The sequence below is a fragment of the Chlorocebus sabaeus genome, chromosome 21 (genome assembly GCF_047675955.1).
Source record: "Chlorocebus sabaeus isolate Y175 chromosome 21, mChlSab1.0.hap1, whole genome shotgun sequence".
In the NCBI taxonomy this organism is placed as follows: Eukaryota; Metazoa; Chordata; class Mammalia; order Primates; family Cercopithecidae; genus Chlorocebus; species Chlorocebus sabaeus.
This window is the reverse complement of record NC_132924.1, coordinates 60,646,848-60,668,911: the sequence shown is the minus strand read 5'-3', so window position 1 is coordinate 60,668,911 and position 22,064 is coordinate 60,646,848. Positions and strand designations below refer to the sequence as shown.

Below are 22,064 nucleotides of genomic sequence, written 5' to 3'. Positions count from 1 at the left end.
TCACCGCTAAATTCTACCAAACCTATAATGAAGAACTAATACCAATTTTCTCAAAATGGCCCAAAAAACTGAAGAGGATTCTTCCTAACTCATTCAATGAGGCCAGCATCATTTCAACAACAAAACCAGACAAGGACACAACAAAAAAAAGAAAACAAGAGTCCAGCAGTCATGATAAACACAGATGCAAAAATCATCCACAAAATACTACCAAACTGAGTCCAACAACACATCAAAAAGATAACACACCATGATCAAATGGGATTTATGCCTGGGAGGCAAGGATGATTCAACATATGCAAATTAATAAATGTGATACAATCAATAGAATGAAGGACAAAAACCATACAATAGTTTCAATAAGTGCAAAAAAAGAACTTCATGAAGTTCAAGATCCTTTCATGATGAAAAAAAAAACTCTCAGCGAATTCACATAGAAGGAACATACTTCTATCAATAAAGGCCATATATGACAAACCCACAGCTAATATCATACTGAAAGGGGAAAAGCTGAAAGCCTTTCTTATAAGAACTAGAATAAGACAAGGATACCCCACTTTCAACTACTCAGAGCCTTGCTCTGTCGCCCAGGCTGGAGTGCAGTGGCACAATCTCGGCTCACTGCAAGCTCTGCCTCCCAGGTTCACACCATTCTCCTGCCTCAGCCTCCCAAGTAGCTGGGACAGGCGCCCGCCACCACGCCCGGCTAATTTTTTTGTATTTTTAGTAGAGACGGGGTTTCACCGTGTTAGCCAGGATGGTCTCGATCTCCTGACCTCGTGATCCACCCACCTCGGCCTCCCAAAGTGCTGGGATTACAGGCATCAGCCACCGCACCCGGCCTCAACTACTCATAATCAATGCAGTACTGGAAGTACTGGAAGTCCTAGACAGAGCATCAGGCAAGAGAAAGAAATAAAAGCCATATAAATTGGTAAACAGGAAGTCAAACTGTCCCTCTCTGCAGATGACATGATCTTATATACAGAAAGACCTAGACTCTACCAAAAAGCTAATGGAACTGATAAAACAAATTCAATAAAGTTGCAGGACACAAAATTCACATACAGAAATGACTAGCATTTCTATACACCAATAATGAACCAGCTGAAAAAGAAATCAAGAAAGCACTCTCATTTACTATAGCTACTAAAAAAAATTAAATACCTGAGAATAAATCTAACTAAAAAAGTGGAAGACCTCTGTAACTAAAACTACAAAACACTGATGAAAGAAATTCAAGAGGACACCAAAAATTGGAAAGATATCCATGCTCATGGATTGGAAGAGTTAATATTGTTAAAATAGCAATATAGACCAGGCGCGGTGGCTCATGCCTGTAATCCCACCACTCTGGGAGGCCGAGGTGGATGGATCACCTGAGGTCAGAAATTCAAGACCAGCTTAGCCAACATGGTGAAGCCCTGTCTCTACTAAAAATACCAAAAAAACCAAAACAAAACAAACAAACAAACAAAAAACTTAGCTGGGCATGGTGGTGCAAGCCTGTAATCCTAGCTACTTGGGAGGCTTAGGCAGGAAAATTGCTTGAACCCAGGAGATGGAGGTTGCAGTGAGCTGAGATCATGCCACTGCACTCCAGCCTGGGCGATGAAGCAAGACTCTGTCTCAAAATAAATAAATAAAAAATAAAACAGCAGTATTACCCAAAGCAATCAAGTAATTCAATGCAATCTTTATTGAAATACCAATGACATGCTTTACAGAAATAAAACAAAATTCTAAAATTCATTTGGAATAACAAAATATTCCAAATAGCCAAACCAATCGTGAGAAAAAGAGAACAAAGCTGGAGGCATCACACTACCTAATTTCAAAAAATAAACTACACAAACCTACAGTAACCAAACAGCATGATATTATTGTAAATACAGATCCCAATGGAACAGAGAACCCAGAAATAAATCCATGTATTTACAGCCAACTCATTTTCAACAAAGGTACCAGGAACAAACATTGGGGAAAAAACACCCTATTCAATAAATGGTGCTGGAAAAATTGGATACCCACATGCACAAGAATAAAACTAGACTCATCTCTCACCATATACAGAAATCAAGTCAATATGGATAAAAAACCTAAATGTAAGACCTGAACCTATAAAACTAGTAGAAGAAAACATAAGGCAAATGCTTTTGGACATTGGTCTAGGCAAAGACTTCAAAAGCATAGGCAACAAAAACAAAAACAGACAAATGGGGCTATTTAAACTATTAAGCTTCTGCACAGTTAATGTTAACAATCAACAGAGCGAAGAGACAATGTGGTGAATGGAAGAAAATATTTTCAAAGTGTTCATTAGACTAGGGACTAATATCCAAAATTTACAAGGAAATCAAACAATTCAACAGCAAAAGAACATATCCCATTATAAAGTGGGCAATGATTAGAATAAACATTTCTCAAAAGAAGACATACAAATGGCCAAGAAGTATATTTAAAAATGCTCACCATGAGTAATCATCAGGGAAGTTCAAGTCAAAACCATAATGACATTTCATCCCACCCCAGTTAGAATGACTATTATCAAAATGACAAAAACATAACAAATGCTGGTGAGGATGCAGAGAGAAGGGAACTTTTATATGGAGTTAGTGGGAATATAAACTAGTATAGAGCCATTATGGAAAACAGTGTAGAGGTTTCTCAAAAACTAAAATAAAACTACCATATGAACTAGCAATCTCACTACTGAGTATTCTTCCAAAGGAAAGGAAATCAGTGGGATCCTGCAACCCCATGTTGACCGCAGCACTATTCACAATAGGAAATATATGGAATCAACCTAAGTGTCTACCAGCAGATGAATGAATAAAGAAAATGTGGTATGTGTGCACAATGAAATATTATTCAGCCATAAAAAAGAATGAAATCCTGTCATTTGCAACAACATGAATGGAACTGGGGGTCATTTTGTTAAGTGAAATAAGCCAGGCACAGAAAGTCAAATATCCTATGTTCTCATATACGTGAAACGTTGATGTCACGGAGGTAGAGAGTAGAATGACGATTACCAGAGCTGGGAAGGGTAGCGTAGGAAGGAATAGGGAGAGGGTCAGTTAATGGGTACAAACATACAGTTAGATAGAATGAATAAGCTGTGGTGTTTCATAGTACAGTAGTGTGACTATAGTTAATAATCTATTGTATATTTCAAAATAGCTACAAGAGATGAGTTGAAATGTTCCCAATACAAAGAAATGATAAATATTTGAGGTGAATTTCCTAATTACCCTGATTTGATCATTATTTATTTATTGTATGCATGCATCAAAATATGAAATGTACCTCATAAATATGTACAACTACTATGTATCAATTTAAAAAATGAGTGGGGCCCAGTGGTTCATGCTTGTAATCCCAGCACTTTGGGAAGCTGAGGCAAGAGGATCACTTGAGGCCAGGAGTTTGAGACCAAACTGGGCAACATAACAAGATCCCGTCTCTGGGGGAAAAAAAAAAAAAAAAAAAAGCCAGGCATGGTGTTATGTGCCTGTAGTCCCAGCTACTCAGGAGGCTGAGGTAGGAGGACTGCTTGAGTCCATGAGTTCAAAGCTGCAGTGAGCTATGACTGCACCACTGAACCCCAGCCTAGGGAAGAGAGTGAGACCCTCTCTCAAAAAATAAATACACAAATCAAAAAATTTTTAAATGTAAAAAACAATAAAGAAGCTCTGAAGTATTCCAGTGGATATTCAATCCCTTCCATACTTCATCCTGCTCCCCAAAAGGTTCTTGTACTAATTATAATTCTTCAAAGTGAAGCCCTTGTGTCACATATAATATTTTTTTCATGTCTTTTTCAATTAACCTAACAAATGTTTTAAACAGGCAACATAATCACAGAGTGAAGTTGCAAAATGGCCTTGTTATGGACTGAATGTTTGTGCCCTGCCTCCCAAAATCGGTATGTTGAAATCCTAACCCCTAGTGTGATGGTATCGGGAGGTAGAGCCTTTGAGAAGTAATTATGTCATAATTTACGAGAGCAGGGCCCTCATGAATGGGATTCACGCCTTTATAAAAGGGACCCCAAGACAACTCCCTCATTCTTTCTGCCATATGAGGCTACAAGGAGATGTCAGCAGTCTCCAACCCAGAAAAACCCTCTCACTAGAATCCAACCCCACTAGCGCACTGATCTCAGACTTCCAGTTTCCAGAACTGTGAGAAATAAACTTCTGTTATTCATAAGCCAATCAGTCTATCGGGCTTTGTTATAGTGGCCTGAACTAGATAGGTATGTAATGAAAAGTTTCCCTCCTTACTTTTATTCCTAGTTAACTGGTTCCCTTCTCTAAAGGCTTCAAGAAATATTTTATGCATACACAAGCAATATGTATTTATGTAAAGATCAGCCTCATTTCCTCCCATTTTAATACCAAGAGTAGGCAGCATATTACATATTGTTCAGCACCTTGTTTTTTCACTAAATATATCTATTGCAGATTATTCTACACAAAAATACTCTTTATTCCTTTTTATGGCTGAAGGGTATTCCAAAGCAGAAATGTAATATAATATTACCCCTTACTAACAGTGATTTAGTGTCCCCCTTCATCTTATGTAATGAATGAGTTGCGATGAACAGTCTTGTATATATGCCATTTCTAAATTCTTCATGTAGGTTAGTACTGTTGTTTCAGGTATTATATGACATGATTTGTGAAAAAAAAGCTGAAAATCTACCTTAGTTTCCATGTTGAGGAGATGAAGTCCTTTTATATTCACTCCTACATACACAGGGATGACTTTATGATTGCTGGGGCTTGCCTTTGTAAATATCTGTCCTGTGAAAAATGCTGCTCCATAAGTAGGAATTTCCCAGCAATTCTGTAAGAACATGCGCTGAAGGTGATGCATTTCTTTACTGACACCTTCACTTGTACTGAGATTCTAAAAACAAAGTAAATTAAAAATAAGAGATATGAAAGGAAAATGTACCATTGATAATCCAAATAGATCAACTAAGCAGTTTCTAAAATCAAGACTGCCCCTAAAGAATAAAATTATGGCACATTATATCAGGAATACTTTTTCTCTTGCAATGTTAATATTAAAAAAAAATCGAGGTCTAAAAATATTGTCTACGCTATTGGGTTTTAATTGCTTCACGGGCATGGATAGTGTATTATTTCAAATTTTTATCTTTAGTCCTTACCACAGTATTCGGCATGCAGAAGGAATTCAGTAAAAGATTATATATTACTAAAAATAAAAATACCTTGCTACTTTCAATTTCAAGCATTGTGAACTAGAAGATACATTTTTAATTTCAGAACTATAAATTTAATCTACCTATGTTTAAAATATTAATAACACTAACAAAGTTTCAACTAGCCTATAAAGCATCTTCATTTCTATTAAACAGCTTACCTTGTATTCATGAAGTATGCGATTTGTCCAGTGAGGTGCCTTACTTTTCAGTTTGGTAACAGGTACGATAGATTTTAGATTTTCTTCACTGTAAGCACACATACCAACATCCTTTAAATAAATCATCTTTAGTAGCTAAAGTATAGTAATCATTCTGTTACAACTGGCTTTCAGTAACGTAATTTTTAAGCTGAAAAATACTTTGCTGTAAAATATCAGAAAACTCTAAAAATGTTAAGCAAAAAGCCACAAATCTCATATTATCAATTTAGATAAATGTTTCTTCTTTCAATAACCAGAAACTATTTTTGAAAATTGAAAACCACAATAACCAAATTCAGATATGCTTAAAACCTCAGTGTTTTCTCTCAAAGACTGAACATAAAACCAGTTTTTATGGTGGGATTCTTAAGTACATCTGGCTTATAAAATTTTTTACTACTTATTCAAGTCAGGTTTTAGTGAACTTATTTAAGCATAAAAAAAGATAAAATATAAAGTGTATCAAACTATAGTCAAATATAAGAAAAGTACATTTGGAGAATGTAACTTTAAGAATGCTTTACTATAATGTTTTCTTTTCTCATTCTACATCTTATATTATTTAATTCCAAACCAATGTAATGTATAAATATTTTCTAATAACATTTTTAAACTTTCTTGGTTAAACAGAATCTTGACCATAGCACAAGACCATGCATAATATTAAATACTTACTTTAGGAAACCTTGCTTGTGTTTTTTACTCTCATAATTTCCATAGACTATTTGCAAAAGCAGACTTGCCAATGTTATCAACTTAGCATCAGGAGCTGTATAAAAGCCCTTCAATAAATTATATCTGGCTTCATCAAAGAGAATAAGAATAGCTAGCGGGTCTTCAATCTTGAGAGAAAAAAGTATAATTTGGTTATTAGGCTACAATTTCTTTTTACAAATGAACAATTTAATATGGCAAAAGCAAAAACTACACATTTGTATATAAATGAGCTGTTAAGCAAAGGTTGGCAAACATTTTTTTGTTAAGGCCCAGAGAGTAGTATTTTAAGCTTTGGAAGCTATATAATTGCTGTTGCAACTAATCAACTCTGGCACTGTAGCACAAAGAAAGCCACAGGTGATACATCAACAAATGGGTATAGCAGTGTTCTAATAAAACTTTATGTAGGAACACTGAAATACCAATTTCGAACAATTTCGCATGACAGGAAATACTGTTCTTTTGATTTTTTTAACAATCAAAAAACAAAAAAACTTAGCTTGTGAGGTATACAAAAACTGGCAAAATATGGCTATAAGCTATAGTTTGCTAACCTGGTTGTCTAAGAAATATCATCAGTTTATAAATATGGATAATTTTTAGCAAAATTTTACCTAAATTTTTGTATTACTGAAACATTTTTCTATTAACTGTGCTTCAAACAATACAGTAGTGGACTTCAAAGAAGATAAAAGGAAGTATCTTAATTTCAAAAGGACAAATGCATTTTTTGTTGTAAGACATTTTAAATTTTGACTAAAAAGACTATGTACTTTCAAATATTAATAATATTCAAGAAGAGTAAATGTTTGTTTTGTTTTTTGAGATAGGGTCTTGCTCTGCCAGCCAGGCTGGAGTGCAGTGGCGTGAACATGGCCTACTGCAGCCTCGACCTCCTGGGCTCAAGCTATCTACCTGCCTTAGCCTCCCGAGTAGCTGGGACAAGAGGTGTGCACCACCACACCTGGCTAATTTTTAAATTTTTTGAAGACAGAAGGTCTTGCCATGTTGCCTAGGCTGGGCTCAAGCAGTGCTCTCACCCTAGCCTCCCAAAGTGTTGGGATTACAGGTGTTAGCCACTGTGCCTGGCCTAGATCTTTTTTTTTTTTTTTTTTTTAATTTTAAAAACTTTAAAGTTTATCCAATAAGATTAATAAAGATTGAGAACTCCTGGCCTACAGAATGCATTCCTACTTGTACACAGTCACCAGTTATAAAGTTTCTGAATAAATACTTAAAGTATTTCCAAATACAATTCACAATGATCCCAAGCTTGAATAAAAATGATTTTTGCGGCCAGGCGCAGTGGCTCATGCCCGCAATCCTAGCGCTTCGGGAGGCTGAGGCGGGCGGATCATGAGGCCAGGAGATTGAGACCATCCTGGCTAACACGGTGAAACCCCGTCTCTACTAAAAATACAAAAAATCAGCCAGGCGTGGTGGCAGGCACCTGTAGTCCCAGCTACTGGGGAGGCTGAGGCAGGAGAATGGTCTGAACCTGGGAGGTAGTGCTTGCAGTGAGCCGAAATTGCGCCACTGCACTCCAGCCTGGGTGACAGAGAGAGACTCTGTCTAAAAAAATAATAATAAAATAAAATAAATTATTTTTACAACATTACCTGAAATAATACTATTTTTCTATCTCAAAACACTGTATGCAATAGTAAAAAAACATTTCATGGGAAAAAAATGAAGGGGACTGTTTTAGATTAAAAGAGACTAAAAAGACATCCAAATATAAAGCATGAGCCTTGACTAGATCCTGGGGTGGGGAGGTATACAAGTATTTTGAAACAACTGGGAAAAATCTGAATTTGAATCAGATATTATGTAATTATGGAATTATTAATTTTATTAGGTTGGAAATGTTATTGTGATAGGTAGAGATGTCCTTATTCTTAGAAGATGCATGCCAAAATATGTAGGAATGACACCTGCAACTCACTTTAAAATTATTCACAAAGAAAGTAAATACAGTAAAGCAAATTGTTAACAACTAGTGATCTAATGAATGGTAAATGGTGTAAACTGTATTACTTTTTAATATGCCTATGGCTTTTCAAATTTCTCAAAATAAAATGGAAAAATACTGAATGAAAGCATGTTTTCTAATAAAAACTGACATCGTATATTTGAAGAATATGAGTAGATAATAACAGTTACAATTCCCAATACCATGTTCAAGGAGTTTTAGTCTCCATTTTTTCATTTCTAATGAAATCAGGATGTTTTCATCCTAAAAGGATGATGCTAAACAATACGTGTAATTCTGTTTTTCAGATGGTACAAACAGGAATTTCTTAACTAATAAGTGAAAGAACACAACTGCTTTACCAGATTATCATGACATTCTGGTTTACCATAAGAACTTACTAAACCTTGCTTCCTTTTTACTTGAGTCTCCTTTATTTTAAAATTATGCAATTTATTTATCATCCAAGTATTATCATTAGTGCTCCTTTTCTCTACCAGTGAACTATTAAAATATTACTTGGGACGAGAAGGCAGACTGAGTATACTTAGATTATGTGCAATTTTATAGATATCATACTTTTTTTAAGTTATAGGGTAAAACAGATATAACATTTGTCATTTGAACCATTTTTAAGTGTGAGATTCAGTGGCATTAATTATGTTCACAACGTTGTGCTACCGTCACTACTATCTAGTTCCATGTAGTTTATATCACCCCAAAGAGAAAGTCTGTTAACTGGTAAGAACTTCCCTCCCCTCCCCCAGCCCAGCACCTCTGATAACCTCCAATCTATTTTTCCCCTTTATGCCTTTGCCTATTCTAGATTACTAAAGTAGAGTTAAATATTTGTTCTTTTGTGTCTGGCTTATTCAGTATGTTTTCAAGGTTCACTCATGTTGTCACATATATCACAACTTCATTCCTTAATTACTCTATTTGTACATATAGACCACATTTTGTTTGTCCACTCATCTGTTAATGGGCACTTAGGGTGCCTCTACCTTTTTGGTTATTATGAATAATGCTGCAGTGACATAAAAATATGTTTGAATTCTTGTTTTCAATTATTTCAGGCATATATCTAGGAGTGGAATTGCTGGATCATATGGTAATTCCAGTTTTAGATTTTTGAAGAACCACTGTTTTCCACAGTGGCTGCACAATTTTACATTCCCACCTGCAATGTACCAGGGTTCCAATTTCTCTACATTTTTACCAACTCATTTTCTGTTTTTTATAGTCATCCTAGTGGGTGTGGTTTCTCATTGAGGTTTTAATTTGCATTTCCCTAATAACTAATGATGCTGAATATCTTTTCATGTGTTTGTTCACTACTTATATATTCAAGTCCTTCGACCTATTTTATTTACAGACAGGGTCTTGCTCTTTCATCCAGCCTAGAGTGCAGTGGATGATCATAACTAACTGTAACCCTGAACTCCTGGGTTCAAGTGATCCTCCCGTCTCACTCTCGAGTAGCTAGGACTACAGGTGTGTGCCACCATGCCAGGCTATTTAAAACAAAAAAAGAAACTTTTTTGTAGAGACAGGGTCTCACTATGCAGCCAGGCTGGTCTCAAATTCCTGGCCTCAAGTAAGCCTCCCACCTCATCATTCCAAAGCACTGGGATTACAGAAGTGAATCAGCACACCTGGCCTACTTTTTTTTTTTTGAGACAGTCTTGCTCTATTACCCAGGCTAGTGTGCAGTCATGCGACATTGGCTCATTGTAACCTCTCCCTCCCAGACTCAAGCGACCCTCCCACCTCTGTCTCCTGAGTAGCTGGTACTACAGGTGTGTGCCATCATGCCTGGCTAATTTTTTAAGTTTTTTATAGAGATGAAATCTCACTATGTTGCCCAGGCAGGTCTCAAATTCCTGGGCTCCCATGATCCTCCCATCTCAGCCTCCCAAAGTGCTAGGATTACAGGAGTGAGCTACTGCACCGAACCCTGACCATTTTTAATCGGGTTGTTGGCCTTTTTATTGTTGAGTTGTAGGAGTTCTTTGTATATTCTGGATAGTAAACCCTTATCTATGATTTCCTAATATTTTCTCCCATTCTGTTGCTTTTCATTTTCTTAATAATGTCCTTTAATGCACAAAAGTTTCTGATTTTGATGTTTAACTTATCCAATATTTCTTTTGTTGTTCATGCTTTTGTTGTCATATCTGACTCCACTGCCTAATCCCAAGGTCATGAAGATTTATCCCTATGTTTTCTTCTATGAGTTTTATGGTTTTAGCACTTATATTTAGGTCACTGATGCATTTTATTATTATCGTATTTGAGACGGAGTCTCACTTTGTCACCCAGGCTGGAGTACAGTGGCACGATCTTGGCTCACTGCAACCTCCGCCTCCCGGGTTCATGCAATTCTCGTCCCTCAACCTCCTGAGTAGCTGCGACTACAAAGGTGTACCACCACGGCTGGCTAATTTTTTGTATTTTTAGTAGAGATGGGGTTTTGCCATGTTGGCCAGGCTGGTCTAGAACTCCTGTCCTCAAGTGATCCACCCGCCTCGGCCTCCCAAAGTGCTGGGATTACAGTTGTGAGCTACCACGCCCAGCCATTTTAACTTTTTATATGGCATGAGGTTGGGGTCCAATTTCCTACTTTTGCAATGTGAACTTACAGTTATACCAGCACCATCTGTTGAAGAGACTATTCTTTCTCCATTAGATGAACCTAGCAGCTTTGTCAAAAATCTACTGGCTGTACATGTATGGGTTTATTTCTGAAAACTCAGTTCTGTTCCATTGGTCTGTATGTTTATCCTTATGCTAGAGTACCACAATGCTTTTGATTACTTAACTTTGTGCTGTGCTTTGAAATTGAGTAATGTCAGTCTCTCAACTTGATTCTGCTTTATTCAAGATTGCTTTGGCTATTTGAGGCCGCTTGCAATTAATGTGGATTTGAGGACTGTCCATTACACTTTAACAAAAAAGGCTATTGGAATATTGTTAGGGATTGCATTAAACCTGTAGATCACTTTGCTAGTAGTGACATCTTAATGACACTAACTATTCCTATCATTGAACACAGAGATGTCTTTCCAGTTATTAGGTCTTATTTTTCAGCAATGTTTTAGTTTTAGTGTACAAGTCTTGAACTTCTTCTGTTAAATTTATTCCTGGGTATTATATTTTTAGATGCTATTTTAATGGACTTCTTAATCTCTTTCTTGTATTATTCTTTGCTGGTGTATAGACAACAGATTTTGTGTGTTGAGCTTATACCTTGAAACTTCGTTGAATTAATTTATTAGCTCTAGTGTTCTTGTGGATTCTTTGGGAATTCCTATGTATACGTCATTTGCCAAAAACTAAGGTCTTGATTATTGGTGAAAGTGGGTATCTTAATTTTGTACCTTATCTTAGGAGGACAGTTTTCAGTCTTTTACCATTGAATATGATGTTAGCTGTGGGTTTTTTGTCAACACCCTTTATCATGCTGAGAAGTTCGCTTGAATTCCTAGTTTTCTGAGTTTTTTAAATCATGAAAGGGTGTTGGATTTTGTCATATGCCTTTCTGGATCTCGTGTTTTCTTCCCTCCCTTTCATTCTATTAATATGATTCTAACACATTTTTAACAAATAGTGAAGCCCTTAGTTTTTGGTAAATTTCATAGCAATTTTTACGTGACTCCTAGTGTATCTGGCTGAAAGGATCAATTCTATCTTTGGCTTGATAATATAAAAGGAGCAATATACATAGTTATGTATAAAATGTTAAACAAGTTTGGACAAGGCTGTTGAAATTTTCTTGTACTAAAATTTGTTTAACTGTGTTTGTTTAATATTCCCTGAGAATAAAGAATTGAGAAATGTATTCTATTTTTTTCTTCACTAACACTGTAAGACCATGAAACAATTTCACCATATTTAGATTATCATGCCTAATTTAAGCTGTTATAATCAATCTCTCCCTTGTCCATTCATCCTTCCCTTTGTTTTTTTTTTTTTTTTTTTGAGATGGAGTCTCGTTCTGTCATCCAGGCTGGAGTGCAATAGCACGATCTCGGCTCACTGCAACCTCCGCCTCCCAGGTTCAAGCAATTCTCTGCCTCGGCCTCCCAAGTAGCTGAGATTACAGGCGGCCGCCACCATGCCTGGCTAATTTTTGTATTTTTAGTAGAGACGGGGTTTCACCATCTTGGCCAGGCAGGTCTTAAATTCCTGACCTCGTGATCCACCCGCCTTGGCTTCCCAAAGTGCTGGGATTACCGGCATGAGTCACTGTGCCTGGCCCATTCATCCTTCTTATGGCATTATGTCACTTCTTCCTCTCTAAAATCCACAGTAGTTCAAATAGAAATATACTTGTCTGGACAGACTTCTTTTTATCAAATGTAAATACTATTCTCATTTTTTACTATGTACAGAGTTCCCTGTTTGAGTTAAGATGAGCTACTTAGGCTAGGCACGGTGGCTCACGCTTGTAATCCCAGCACTTTGGGAGGCCAAGGTTGGCAGATCACTTGAAGCCAAGGGTTCAAGACCAGCCTGGCCAACATGGCAAAACCCTGTCTCTGCTAAAAATACAAAAAAAGTTAGCTGGGTGTGGTGGCACACGTCTATAATCCCAACTACTTGGGGGAGGTTGAGGCACGAGAACTGCTTAAACCTGGGAGGTGGAGATTGTAGAGAGCTGAGATAGTGCCACTCCAGCCTGGGAGACAGAGCAAGACTCAGTCTCAAAAAAAAAAAAAAAAGAAAAAAAAAATGAGCCCCTTACGGACTGTTAAGAATGACGTTCGCATTGTTCCCTTTGCAAGTATACCAGGATGTTTTTTCTGTTCTCTCCCATACCAGTGTTTCTCTTTCTTCCTTCAAAATGTATACAACTGATTAGCCCTTTATTAAGTTTATCCTTGACAGTGTACTTCCTAACTAGTCTAAACAATTTTTTTCCAGTATAATTTGGCTCCACATCTGATTGCTAATTTTCTTTAAGATAGCCTATTTCTTTTGTATTCTTAAGACAATGGGAGTGGAAATGAAACATCCCAACTTTGTAAGTTGGCTTTGTAAGTAGATCAACCGAAATTCCACCAATTATTTCAGGGATATAAGGATCGATATAAGGATGTAAGGATCGATATAAGGATGTAAGCACAATTTCTGCCTCTAGTACTTACAATAGAAACTCAATAGATTTTGTGCATTTAAATAACTGTAAATAAGATTTCAAGCAAACCTGTTTTTCAACCTCCAAAGGAAGTCTCACATCTCTTCTTAGAAAAAGCTGAGATGTTTCCCTTTGAGGATCCAGATTAGTCAATTCAGCAAGTATTTCTGGCCAGTCACGAACATGTTGCAAGGGTTTATGATATGGTTTGAGTTGAAGGCCTGAAAAACATCTTTCCTTTTATAAATGATAATGTAAAAAACTCAATTATATCAATGCATAGAAACTCTGTATTAAACTATCTGCACTTCTGTACTGAATACTCACAAATTAAATTTAAATCTAAAATTGACATTTTAATCAATATTACTACCCAATTTGTGGTTAACTGCTTATTATCAAGAACATAAGAATTATTAAAAATAATTCTTACATAAAATTTATCAAATGTATATGAAATCCTTAATTCCATTATAGCCTATTCAATTATGACATAAGTAGAATTCCTAGTTAAAAAGATACAACTAAGCCATTAAATATCCAATCATATCCATCAATTAAATTCTGTATGTATGTGTAATACTTTGAAGAACAAATATATAGTGTCATTAGGTTGATTTTAAATAAGAAGGTTGATTTTAAATAGAAAACTCATGTAAGACAAAAGAACATTTGTATTATTTCAAAACGAGCACAAAGAATAAAGGCAAGTCGCATGAGCACAACATTTAATGGCATTCAAATCAAATGCTATTGCCATAGAAGAAAAGTTTTCTTTTTTAATTATTAAAAAATGCTTTGAATGAAGCAGGGAAGGGGGTGGGCAGGGACTTACCTCTATATTTATATAAAAGAGAAGAACATTGTATTTATTCAAAATTTAAGAGTCAAGAATAAAAAGAAGTTATATTTTTTACCAACCCACTACCAAAAAGGAATAATGAGGTTTACTAAAACATAATAAAAACTTACTGAGGTTTTCTGAACAAATCCATATAGTGAAATATTGCTGAGTTTCTTGAGAGAGACGCATTCCTTCCATTATCTGCTGCACTGTGGTATTATTTCCATGCTTCAATTCAACAGAACGATATGACCCATCCATTCTGTATATTCGAACTTTTTCATACTACAAGAAATGATAACTTACATAAGCAGCTTAAAAAATTATACATCACAATCTAACAAGATACTTTCCTTCAACTTCATGTGCTTTATTATAGATTTCTAACATGAAAAATATCAGAAACACTGTTGCAAGTGAGAATCTGTTGGTGATGTTTTAAAAACATTTTACTGGCCAGGCACGGTGGCTCACGCCTGTAATGCCAGCACTTCGGGAGGCCGAGGCGGGTGGATCATGAGGTCAGGAGATAAGAGCCCATCTTGGCTAATACAGTGAAACCCCGTCTCTACTAAAAACACACACACACACACACAAAATCAGCCGGGCATGCTGGTGGGTGCCTGTAGTCCCAGCTACTCAGAAGGCTGAGGCGGGAGAATGGCGTGAACCCCAGGAGGCAGAGCTTGCAGTGAGCCGAGATCATGCCACTGCACTCCAGCCTGGGCAACAGAGCAAGACTCCATCTCAAAAAACAAAAAACAAAACATTTTACTTCCATTAGTTGTATTTTCTAAAATATTTTCTTATGGATGTTCCAGAAATTAGTTTGGGAAACTAAGGAGAATGACTTAAAAAAATACCCAAAATACTTAAAATTACTTAAAATTAAAAATACTTAAAAAAGTCAAATTCTTTTGACATGATGTTTTAGCCCCTTTAATGTACAATGTAAATATCATACGAGAGACACAAACTTGGTTACTGAATCTAGTGTTAGCTGAGTACTTCATGAGTCTAGTGGGTCACAAATAATACAAAAGAAATGTATACCACCACCAACTTGTCCTAAGAGGAATTTGTGATGGAACACTTTGCAGGTAAAAGTTATCAATGAACTTTGAGCCAGTTTCCTTCCCCCAGTTTAGAAAACTGCACAGAGTAGTAGCTTTTTCAATGGATTTTTATTGTTATAGGAAGTAACTGATGTCCCCAAATAACTTCCAGGTCAGTGCACTTTCGATAAAAGAACTTCAACCCTCCTACTTTATTCATTCACAATATAAAGACTATATCAGGGATAAAAATGAGTTAAAACTACATAGTTAGAAAATAAATTGCAATGAAGTATAACATAAGGGTACCTGTACTGCTTGTCTATTTCCTTGACTCTGTCTTATGCTCTTGGAGTAAGTGTTTTGACAAAATGCATAAGTGTGCGGTATGCGTGTAACATTAAAGGCAGAGACCATATATTCCTTATAATTTTCAGCATTTTGTCATGTTAAATCCACAGAGATACTCAACAAATACTTATTGTATAGTTGTTGGTTAATGCCTGGAGAGGCTTAGGTAAATGGGTTATATCTGTTAGTATAAACCCTTTATCCTTTATTTGTTGGTATAAATCTTTTATTTCAAACAGTTTTTAAACTAATGATAGCCAGGAGTGGTGGCACATGTCTGCAGTCCCAGCTACTCAAGAGGCCAAGATGGGAGGACTGCCCACGCCTAGAAGGTTGAGGCTGCAGTGCATTATGATTGTCTGTGAATAGCCACTGTACTCCAGCCTGGGCAACATAGTGAGACCCTGTCTCATAAAAATAAAAATAATTAATGATTTTTATAATCATTATAACTCTTAGGCATAATTGAGTTTCTTCTCATTGTTAACCTTCTGTATTTTAATGTCACTACAATTACAAATTAAGCTTTATGCCTCTAAATACAATTATTATTTTAATAGCTATGTGTGCCAGCATTCGATTTCTGAGTTTATTTCCAGTTGTAATTAGATGGAAAGGCCAGGTTGAGTTAGCAGAATAAAAAAGCTTGGAAACACCTATTTTACTTTTATGAGGAGGAAAATGAGTCTGTTATATATAAACTAACTTGCTGAGACTAAATGAATGAATGATGTGCAATGCTTTTATTTAAAAATACAAAACGTTGCTTAAAAGGCCTAAGTAGAGGGATATACGTCAATGAATAGATTAAAATTATGTGTAATCAGGCCAGGCGTGGTGGCTCACGTCTGTAATCCCAGCACTTTGGAAGGCCGAGGCAGGCAGATCACGAGATCAGGTGATCGAGACCATCCTGGCTAACATAGTGAAACCCCATCTCTACTAAAATTACAAAAAATTAGCCAGGCGTAGTGGCAGGCGCCTGTAGTCCCAGCTACTTGGGAGGCTGAGGAGAACTGCTTGAACCCAGGAAGTAAAGGTTGCAGGGAGCCAAAAGCATTCCAGTCTGGGTGACTCCATCTCAAAAAAAAAAAAAAAGTGTAATCAACACATCAAGCGACGAAATTATATGAAAAATTTAAGAGTTCTGAAAGTTTTATTTACTTATTTTTGCAAGTCTTATTTTGTTATGCAAGAATAAACATCCAAATGTTAGGGATAATAACAAATGTGATACCTATCTAGTCTACAATGAACTTTTTTTGTTTGTTTGTTTGAGACGGAGTCTTGCTCTGTCGCCCAGGCTGGAGTGCAGTGGTACAATCTCGGCTCACTGCAACCTCCGCCTCCTGGGTTCAAGCAATTCTCCTGTCTCAGCCTTCTGAGTAGCTGGGATTACAGGCGCATGCCACCATGCCCAGCTGATTTTTGTATTTTTCATAGAGATGGGGTTTCACCACGTTGGCCAGGATGGTCTTAATCTCTTGACCTTGTGATCCACCTGCTGGGATTACAGGTGTGAGCCACCATGCCCAGACTACAATGAGGTTTTATAGCAGTAAAGAAGCCATCTAATCGTTTGTCTTTCCACTCTTGCCACAGATCCTCAAATTTAAATCTTATTAATTTAAATACTATGCTTGGTTCTAACTATGAAGATAATTCTTACTGGCTTGTTAATGGCTTCCTTCAACAATTTTGCAGCTTCTTCCCAGTTATTTTGTTTGTTTTCTTCACAAATATTTAATGGAGATCTTCCTTGCTGGTCTGTTATATGCTAGAAATGTGGATGGGGAGGGGACAAAAAGGCATTACATATTACGGTATTCTAAAGGAAAATGTCATCCAATTAATCAAAGTTTCATGAAAAAGAGACTCTTGTCAAGTACTAAGTAAATATTAACCACACTTAGTATGTATTATGTTTAGAATAAACAAGAGTTGCCAAGATAAAAAACTCAAAGCACTAATCAATGTGATTACTGTTTTTTAAAAGTTCTGATAAAGACATAACAAAGGTTTTGTTAATACTATTTTCCTCTTTATGATATACTTTTTATGAATTTCTTTTATGAAATTCTGGAAAATCTTTTTCCTTTTTCAAGATGTTTTTGGAGACATACCATACAAAATGAAAAGAGGTTAAATTCTACATACATTCTGAAGACAGACTGTGGTGATGGTTGTACAATAATGCAAATGTACTTAATGCCTAAAAATGGTTAATGTAAAATTTAGGCATAAATTTTAGATTTAAAAAATCTAAAAAAATCTAAAAAAAAAGTACGTTCACAAGCACAACTCATATATTCCATTACTTATTCTATAAAGCACAACTCATATATTCTGTTATTCTATAAAGTAATGGAACTTATTTTTATTTTTCAGATGAACTCTCAAGCATACAATTGAACATTTTAGTGTCATTACTTGTTATTCACTGCTTGAATATTACTTTTAAAAACCTGGAAAATAACTTACTCTATCAATTTCTGGATGGTTTAGGAGAATCTGTACTATTTCAGCATGTCCTCCTCCAGCAGCAAAATGAAGAGGAGAACTAAGTTGTCCATTTAAAAGGTTCGGATTGCACTTTCCTTTCTCTAACAATATGCGAGTGGCCTCAACTTTTCCATACCTGTATGAAAAAACAAACAAAAAAAACTTACCTACAAAAGTCATCTGAAATGTTTTTAAAAATCCAAATTTTAGATCATATCTCAAAAAAATCTAAGAATTTTCTAGAACAGAGAGCAAAGGATTATTAAGATACTGACATAATGTTTTCAATGATTAGCGGTTTCTTATTAATTATTCTGGTTTAATTAAACTGTTTCTATTTCTGATAAACTGGAAGAAAATATAACCTCAAATACAAGATAGAGCAGATGACAGAGAAACATCCCATGTGAAATACAAAAGTTAGATAAAATTTTTAGCCAAATATAGTTTCAGAAACAGAAAGTAACTTAGTAAGAATGCTTTTCACTTAGGCCTGGCTGTCTACAAAATAGGCCCAAAGACGTAATTCTATATATAGTTGCTATATTAGACAATGTGAGAGAGACAAAGATATATAAAATATGTGGTCTCTACCCTAAAAGGTTTACAGTGTAATTTGAGGCAAAACATAAACATGGATAAGTTACATAATGTTGTAAAATTTAAGTATGGTATTGTTTGTCAATGCTTTAAAAAATATCAGAGGCTGGGCACAGTGGCTCACACCTGTAATCCCAGCACTTTGGGAGGCAGAGGCAGGTGGATCACAAGGTCAGGAGTTTGAGACCAGCCTGACTAACATGGTGAAACCCCATCTCTACCAAAAATACAAAAATTAGGCAGGCATTGTGGCGCGTGCCTGTAATCTCAGCTCCAGAGATATAATCCCAGAAAACGAGATATGATTCAGTCTAGATGGTCCTGTAAAATGCTCTGATAGAAGAACAAATTGAACTGAATCTTACTATTTTTGAGGCTGAGTCTCACTCTATGCCCAGGCTGGACTGCAGTGGTGCAATCTCAGCTCACTGTAATGTCTGCCACCTGGGTTCAAGAGGTTCTTGTGTCTTAGCTTCCCAAGTAGCTGGGATTACAGGCACGCGCCACCATGCCCAGCTAATTTTTGTGCTTTTAGTAAAGATGGGGTTTTGGCCAGATGTGGTGGCTCACGCCTGTGATCTCAACATTTTGGGAGGCTGAGGTGGGCGGATCACAAGGCTAGGAGTTCGAGACCAGCCTGGCCAACATGGTGAAACCCTGTCTCTACTAAAAATACAAAAATTAGCCGGGTGTGGTAGCAGATGCCTATAATCCCAGCTACTTGGGAGGCTGAGGCAGGAGAATCACTTGAACCCAGGAGGTGGAGGTTGCAGTGAGCTGAGATTGCGCCACTGCACTCCAGCCTGGGTGACAGAGCAAGACTCCGTCTCGGTGGGTAGGGTGGGAAGACAGGGCTTCGCCATGTTACCCAGCCTGGCCTCTAACTCCTGGGCTCAAACAATCCACCTGCCTCAGCCTCCCAAAGTGCTGGGATTACAGGCATGGGCCACCACGCCTGGCCTAAACTGGATTTTTAAATAGGAAAGAACTGAAGAGATGTTGAAGAGAGGTAAAATATTTTAGGTAGACAGTAAAGGAGTAAGCAAAGGTCTCAGAAGAGTACAAAGCATACGCACACAGTGAGTGAGTCAACCTCTTGGTTATAGCCAAAGACTTACGTAAGGCTGCAATCTGAAGCAAGGGTAGAAACTAATTTATCATGTGGAAATAAGAGGGTGAGGTGGGAGGAGGAATGGAAACTTGGTTTTGGTTTTAGATATGGAACATCTGAGGGGAAAACAGCCCATCTTTAGAACTGATTTTCCATCTGTTTCTCCTTTCTTCCCCTTCACAAATACTATGCCTTTTCTATATTCCAAATAAGATACTTTCATCCTACACCTTATTCAGGTGATTTGTTTCGCTCAGGTTTTGCTATTCTTTTTTTTTTTTAGACTCTGGGGTACATGTGCAGGTTTGTTATACAGGTAAACTCGTGTCATGAGGGTGTGTCATACAGATTATTCCACCACCCAGGTACTAAGCCTAGTACCCAATAGTTATTTTTTCAGCTCCTCTCCCTCCTCCCGGCTTCCACCCTCAAGGAGGCCCCAGTGTCTGCTGTTCCCTTCTTTATGCTCATGAGTTCTCATCATTTAGCTCCGACGTATAAGTAGGAACACGCGGTATTTTCTGTTCCTATGTCAGTTTGCTAAAAATAATGGCCTCCAGCTCCATCCATGGTCTTGCAAGGACATGATCTTGTTCTTTTTTCTGGCTGCATAATATTCTATTATATATATATATATGTGTGTGTGTGTGTATATGTACCACATTTTCTTTAACCACTCTGTTATCATGGGCATTTAGGTTGATTGTATGTCTTTGCTATTGTGAATAGTGCTGGAATGAATATCGCATGTGTGTGCATGTGTCTTTATGGCAAAATGATTTATATTCTTCTAGGTATATACACAGTAATGGGATTGCTAAGTCAAATGAAAATTCTGTTTTTAGCTCTCTGAGGAATTGCCATACTGCTTTCCACAATAGTTGAACGAATTTACACTCCCACCAACAGTGCTCCCTTTCTCGGCAACCTTGCCAGTATCTGTTATTTTTAAGACTTTTTAATCATAGCCATTCTGACTGGTGTGAGATGGTACTTAAACTAAAGAGCTGCTCTGCACAGCAAAAGAAACTATCAACAGAGTAAACAGACAACCTACAGAATGGGAGACAATATTTGCAAACTATGCATCTGACAGAAGTCTAATATCTAGTATCTATAAGAAACTTAACAAATTCATAAGAAAAAAACCACGCCATTAAAAAGTGGGTAATACATGGATACTTTTCTAAAGAAGACATACATGTAGCCAAGACACATATGAAAAAAAGCTCAATATCACTGATCATTAGAGAAACGCAAATCAAAGCCACAATGTTCTTTGCTATTCTTAAGACATCCTTTCCCCCTTCCTGATTTTGTTCCAGTTAAATTCCATTATGCCTCTGGAACAGCTTAAAATCTATCCTCTCTATATTCCCACTACGTTTTAGCATTTTATTTTTGCTTTTTTTTTTTTGCGACTTATTTTACCTAATTTTTTCCTTGTTTATCCACATGTCTTCTCTATCAGGTTGGAAGCTCCTTGAGGGTAGAGACAGTGTCTTTATATTCTCCAAAGTGCCTTATATACAAAAGATAAGTGACTGAAATGTTTAGTAGGCAACTTGAAACTACTTAGGTGGAAGGCAAAAGGTTAGACTATCTATCTGAGAATATGTAAAATCATCTCACTGAAAAGAATTAAATGGTCTGAAAGAATGGATGAAATCTTTCTGAGAACAAGTAATATGATCACCTTAGAACAATGAAATACATCTAAAAGGGAAGACAGGAAAAGATAGTGAGGGAGCAATTCGAGAAGTAATAATAAAAATAATACAAACATACATTTTGTATGACGCCTTAAAATTTCCCAGCTACCTTCTTGTATAATTATTTAATATAATCATAGAAATTTATAAAGTAGGTGGAGGTACTTTTTTATTGCACAGATGAGAAAAATGGAGCTTGATGCAGTTAAATAACTTGCCCAAAGTCTCACGGTGACTAGCCAGAGTTAGAAGCCAGTTTTCTGAATCTTAGTAGTACTACTACTAAGACACAGGTTTGGATCACAGAATGGAGGCCAGTGAGTGTTTCAATAGCAATGATAAGATAGCAATAATACCGTGCATTTGTACTGACCTTCATTATAGCTTCATTATGCCCTTTCAACTCCAATTTGTTCTTAGAATGAAGAGTGGGCAAGAATTAAATGCTGCAGAGCAAGGAAAGAGATCAAAAACTCAGAAAAAGGGCCAGGCGTGGTGGCTCAAGCCTGTAATCCCAGCACTTTGGGAGGCCGAGACAGGCGGATCACGAGGTCAGGAGATCAAGACCATCCTGGCTAACACGGTGAAACCCCGTCTCTACTAAAAATACAAAAAACTAGC

At 36.7% G+C, this 22,064-nt stretch overlaps 1 protein-coding gene across 17 annotated transcripts in view; it reads right to left on the bottom strand.

Moving 5' to 3' along the window:
* Positions 1-22,064, bottom strand: part of KRIT1 (KRIT1 ankyrin repeat containing) — a 46,178-nt gene that overhangs the window by 8,615 nt on the left and 15,499 nt on the right. For all 17 annotated transcript variants that reach the window (XM_073009131.1, XM_038004606.2, XM_038004600.2 and 14 more), the window contains 7 exons: positions 18,000-18,156; positions 17,188-17,295; positions 14,241-14,397; positions 13,338-13,489; positions 6,115-6,281; positions 5,398-5,485; positions 4,711-4,917 (listed from right to left, as the gene is read on the bottom strand). In XM_073009131.1, coding sequence (XP_072865232.1) covers positions 4,711-4,917; positions 5,398-5,485; positions 6,115-6,281; positions 13,338-13,489; positions 14,241-14,397; positions 17,188-17,295; positions 18,000-18,156 — 1,036 coding nt within the window. The remainder of the gene's footprint in view (positions 1-4,710; positions 4,918-5,397; positions 5,486-6,114; positions 6,282-13,337; positions 13,490-14,240; positions 14,398-17,187; positions 17,296-17,999; positions 18,157-22,064) is intronic.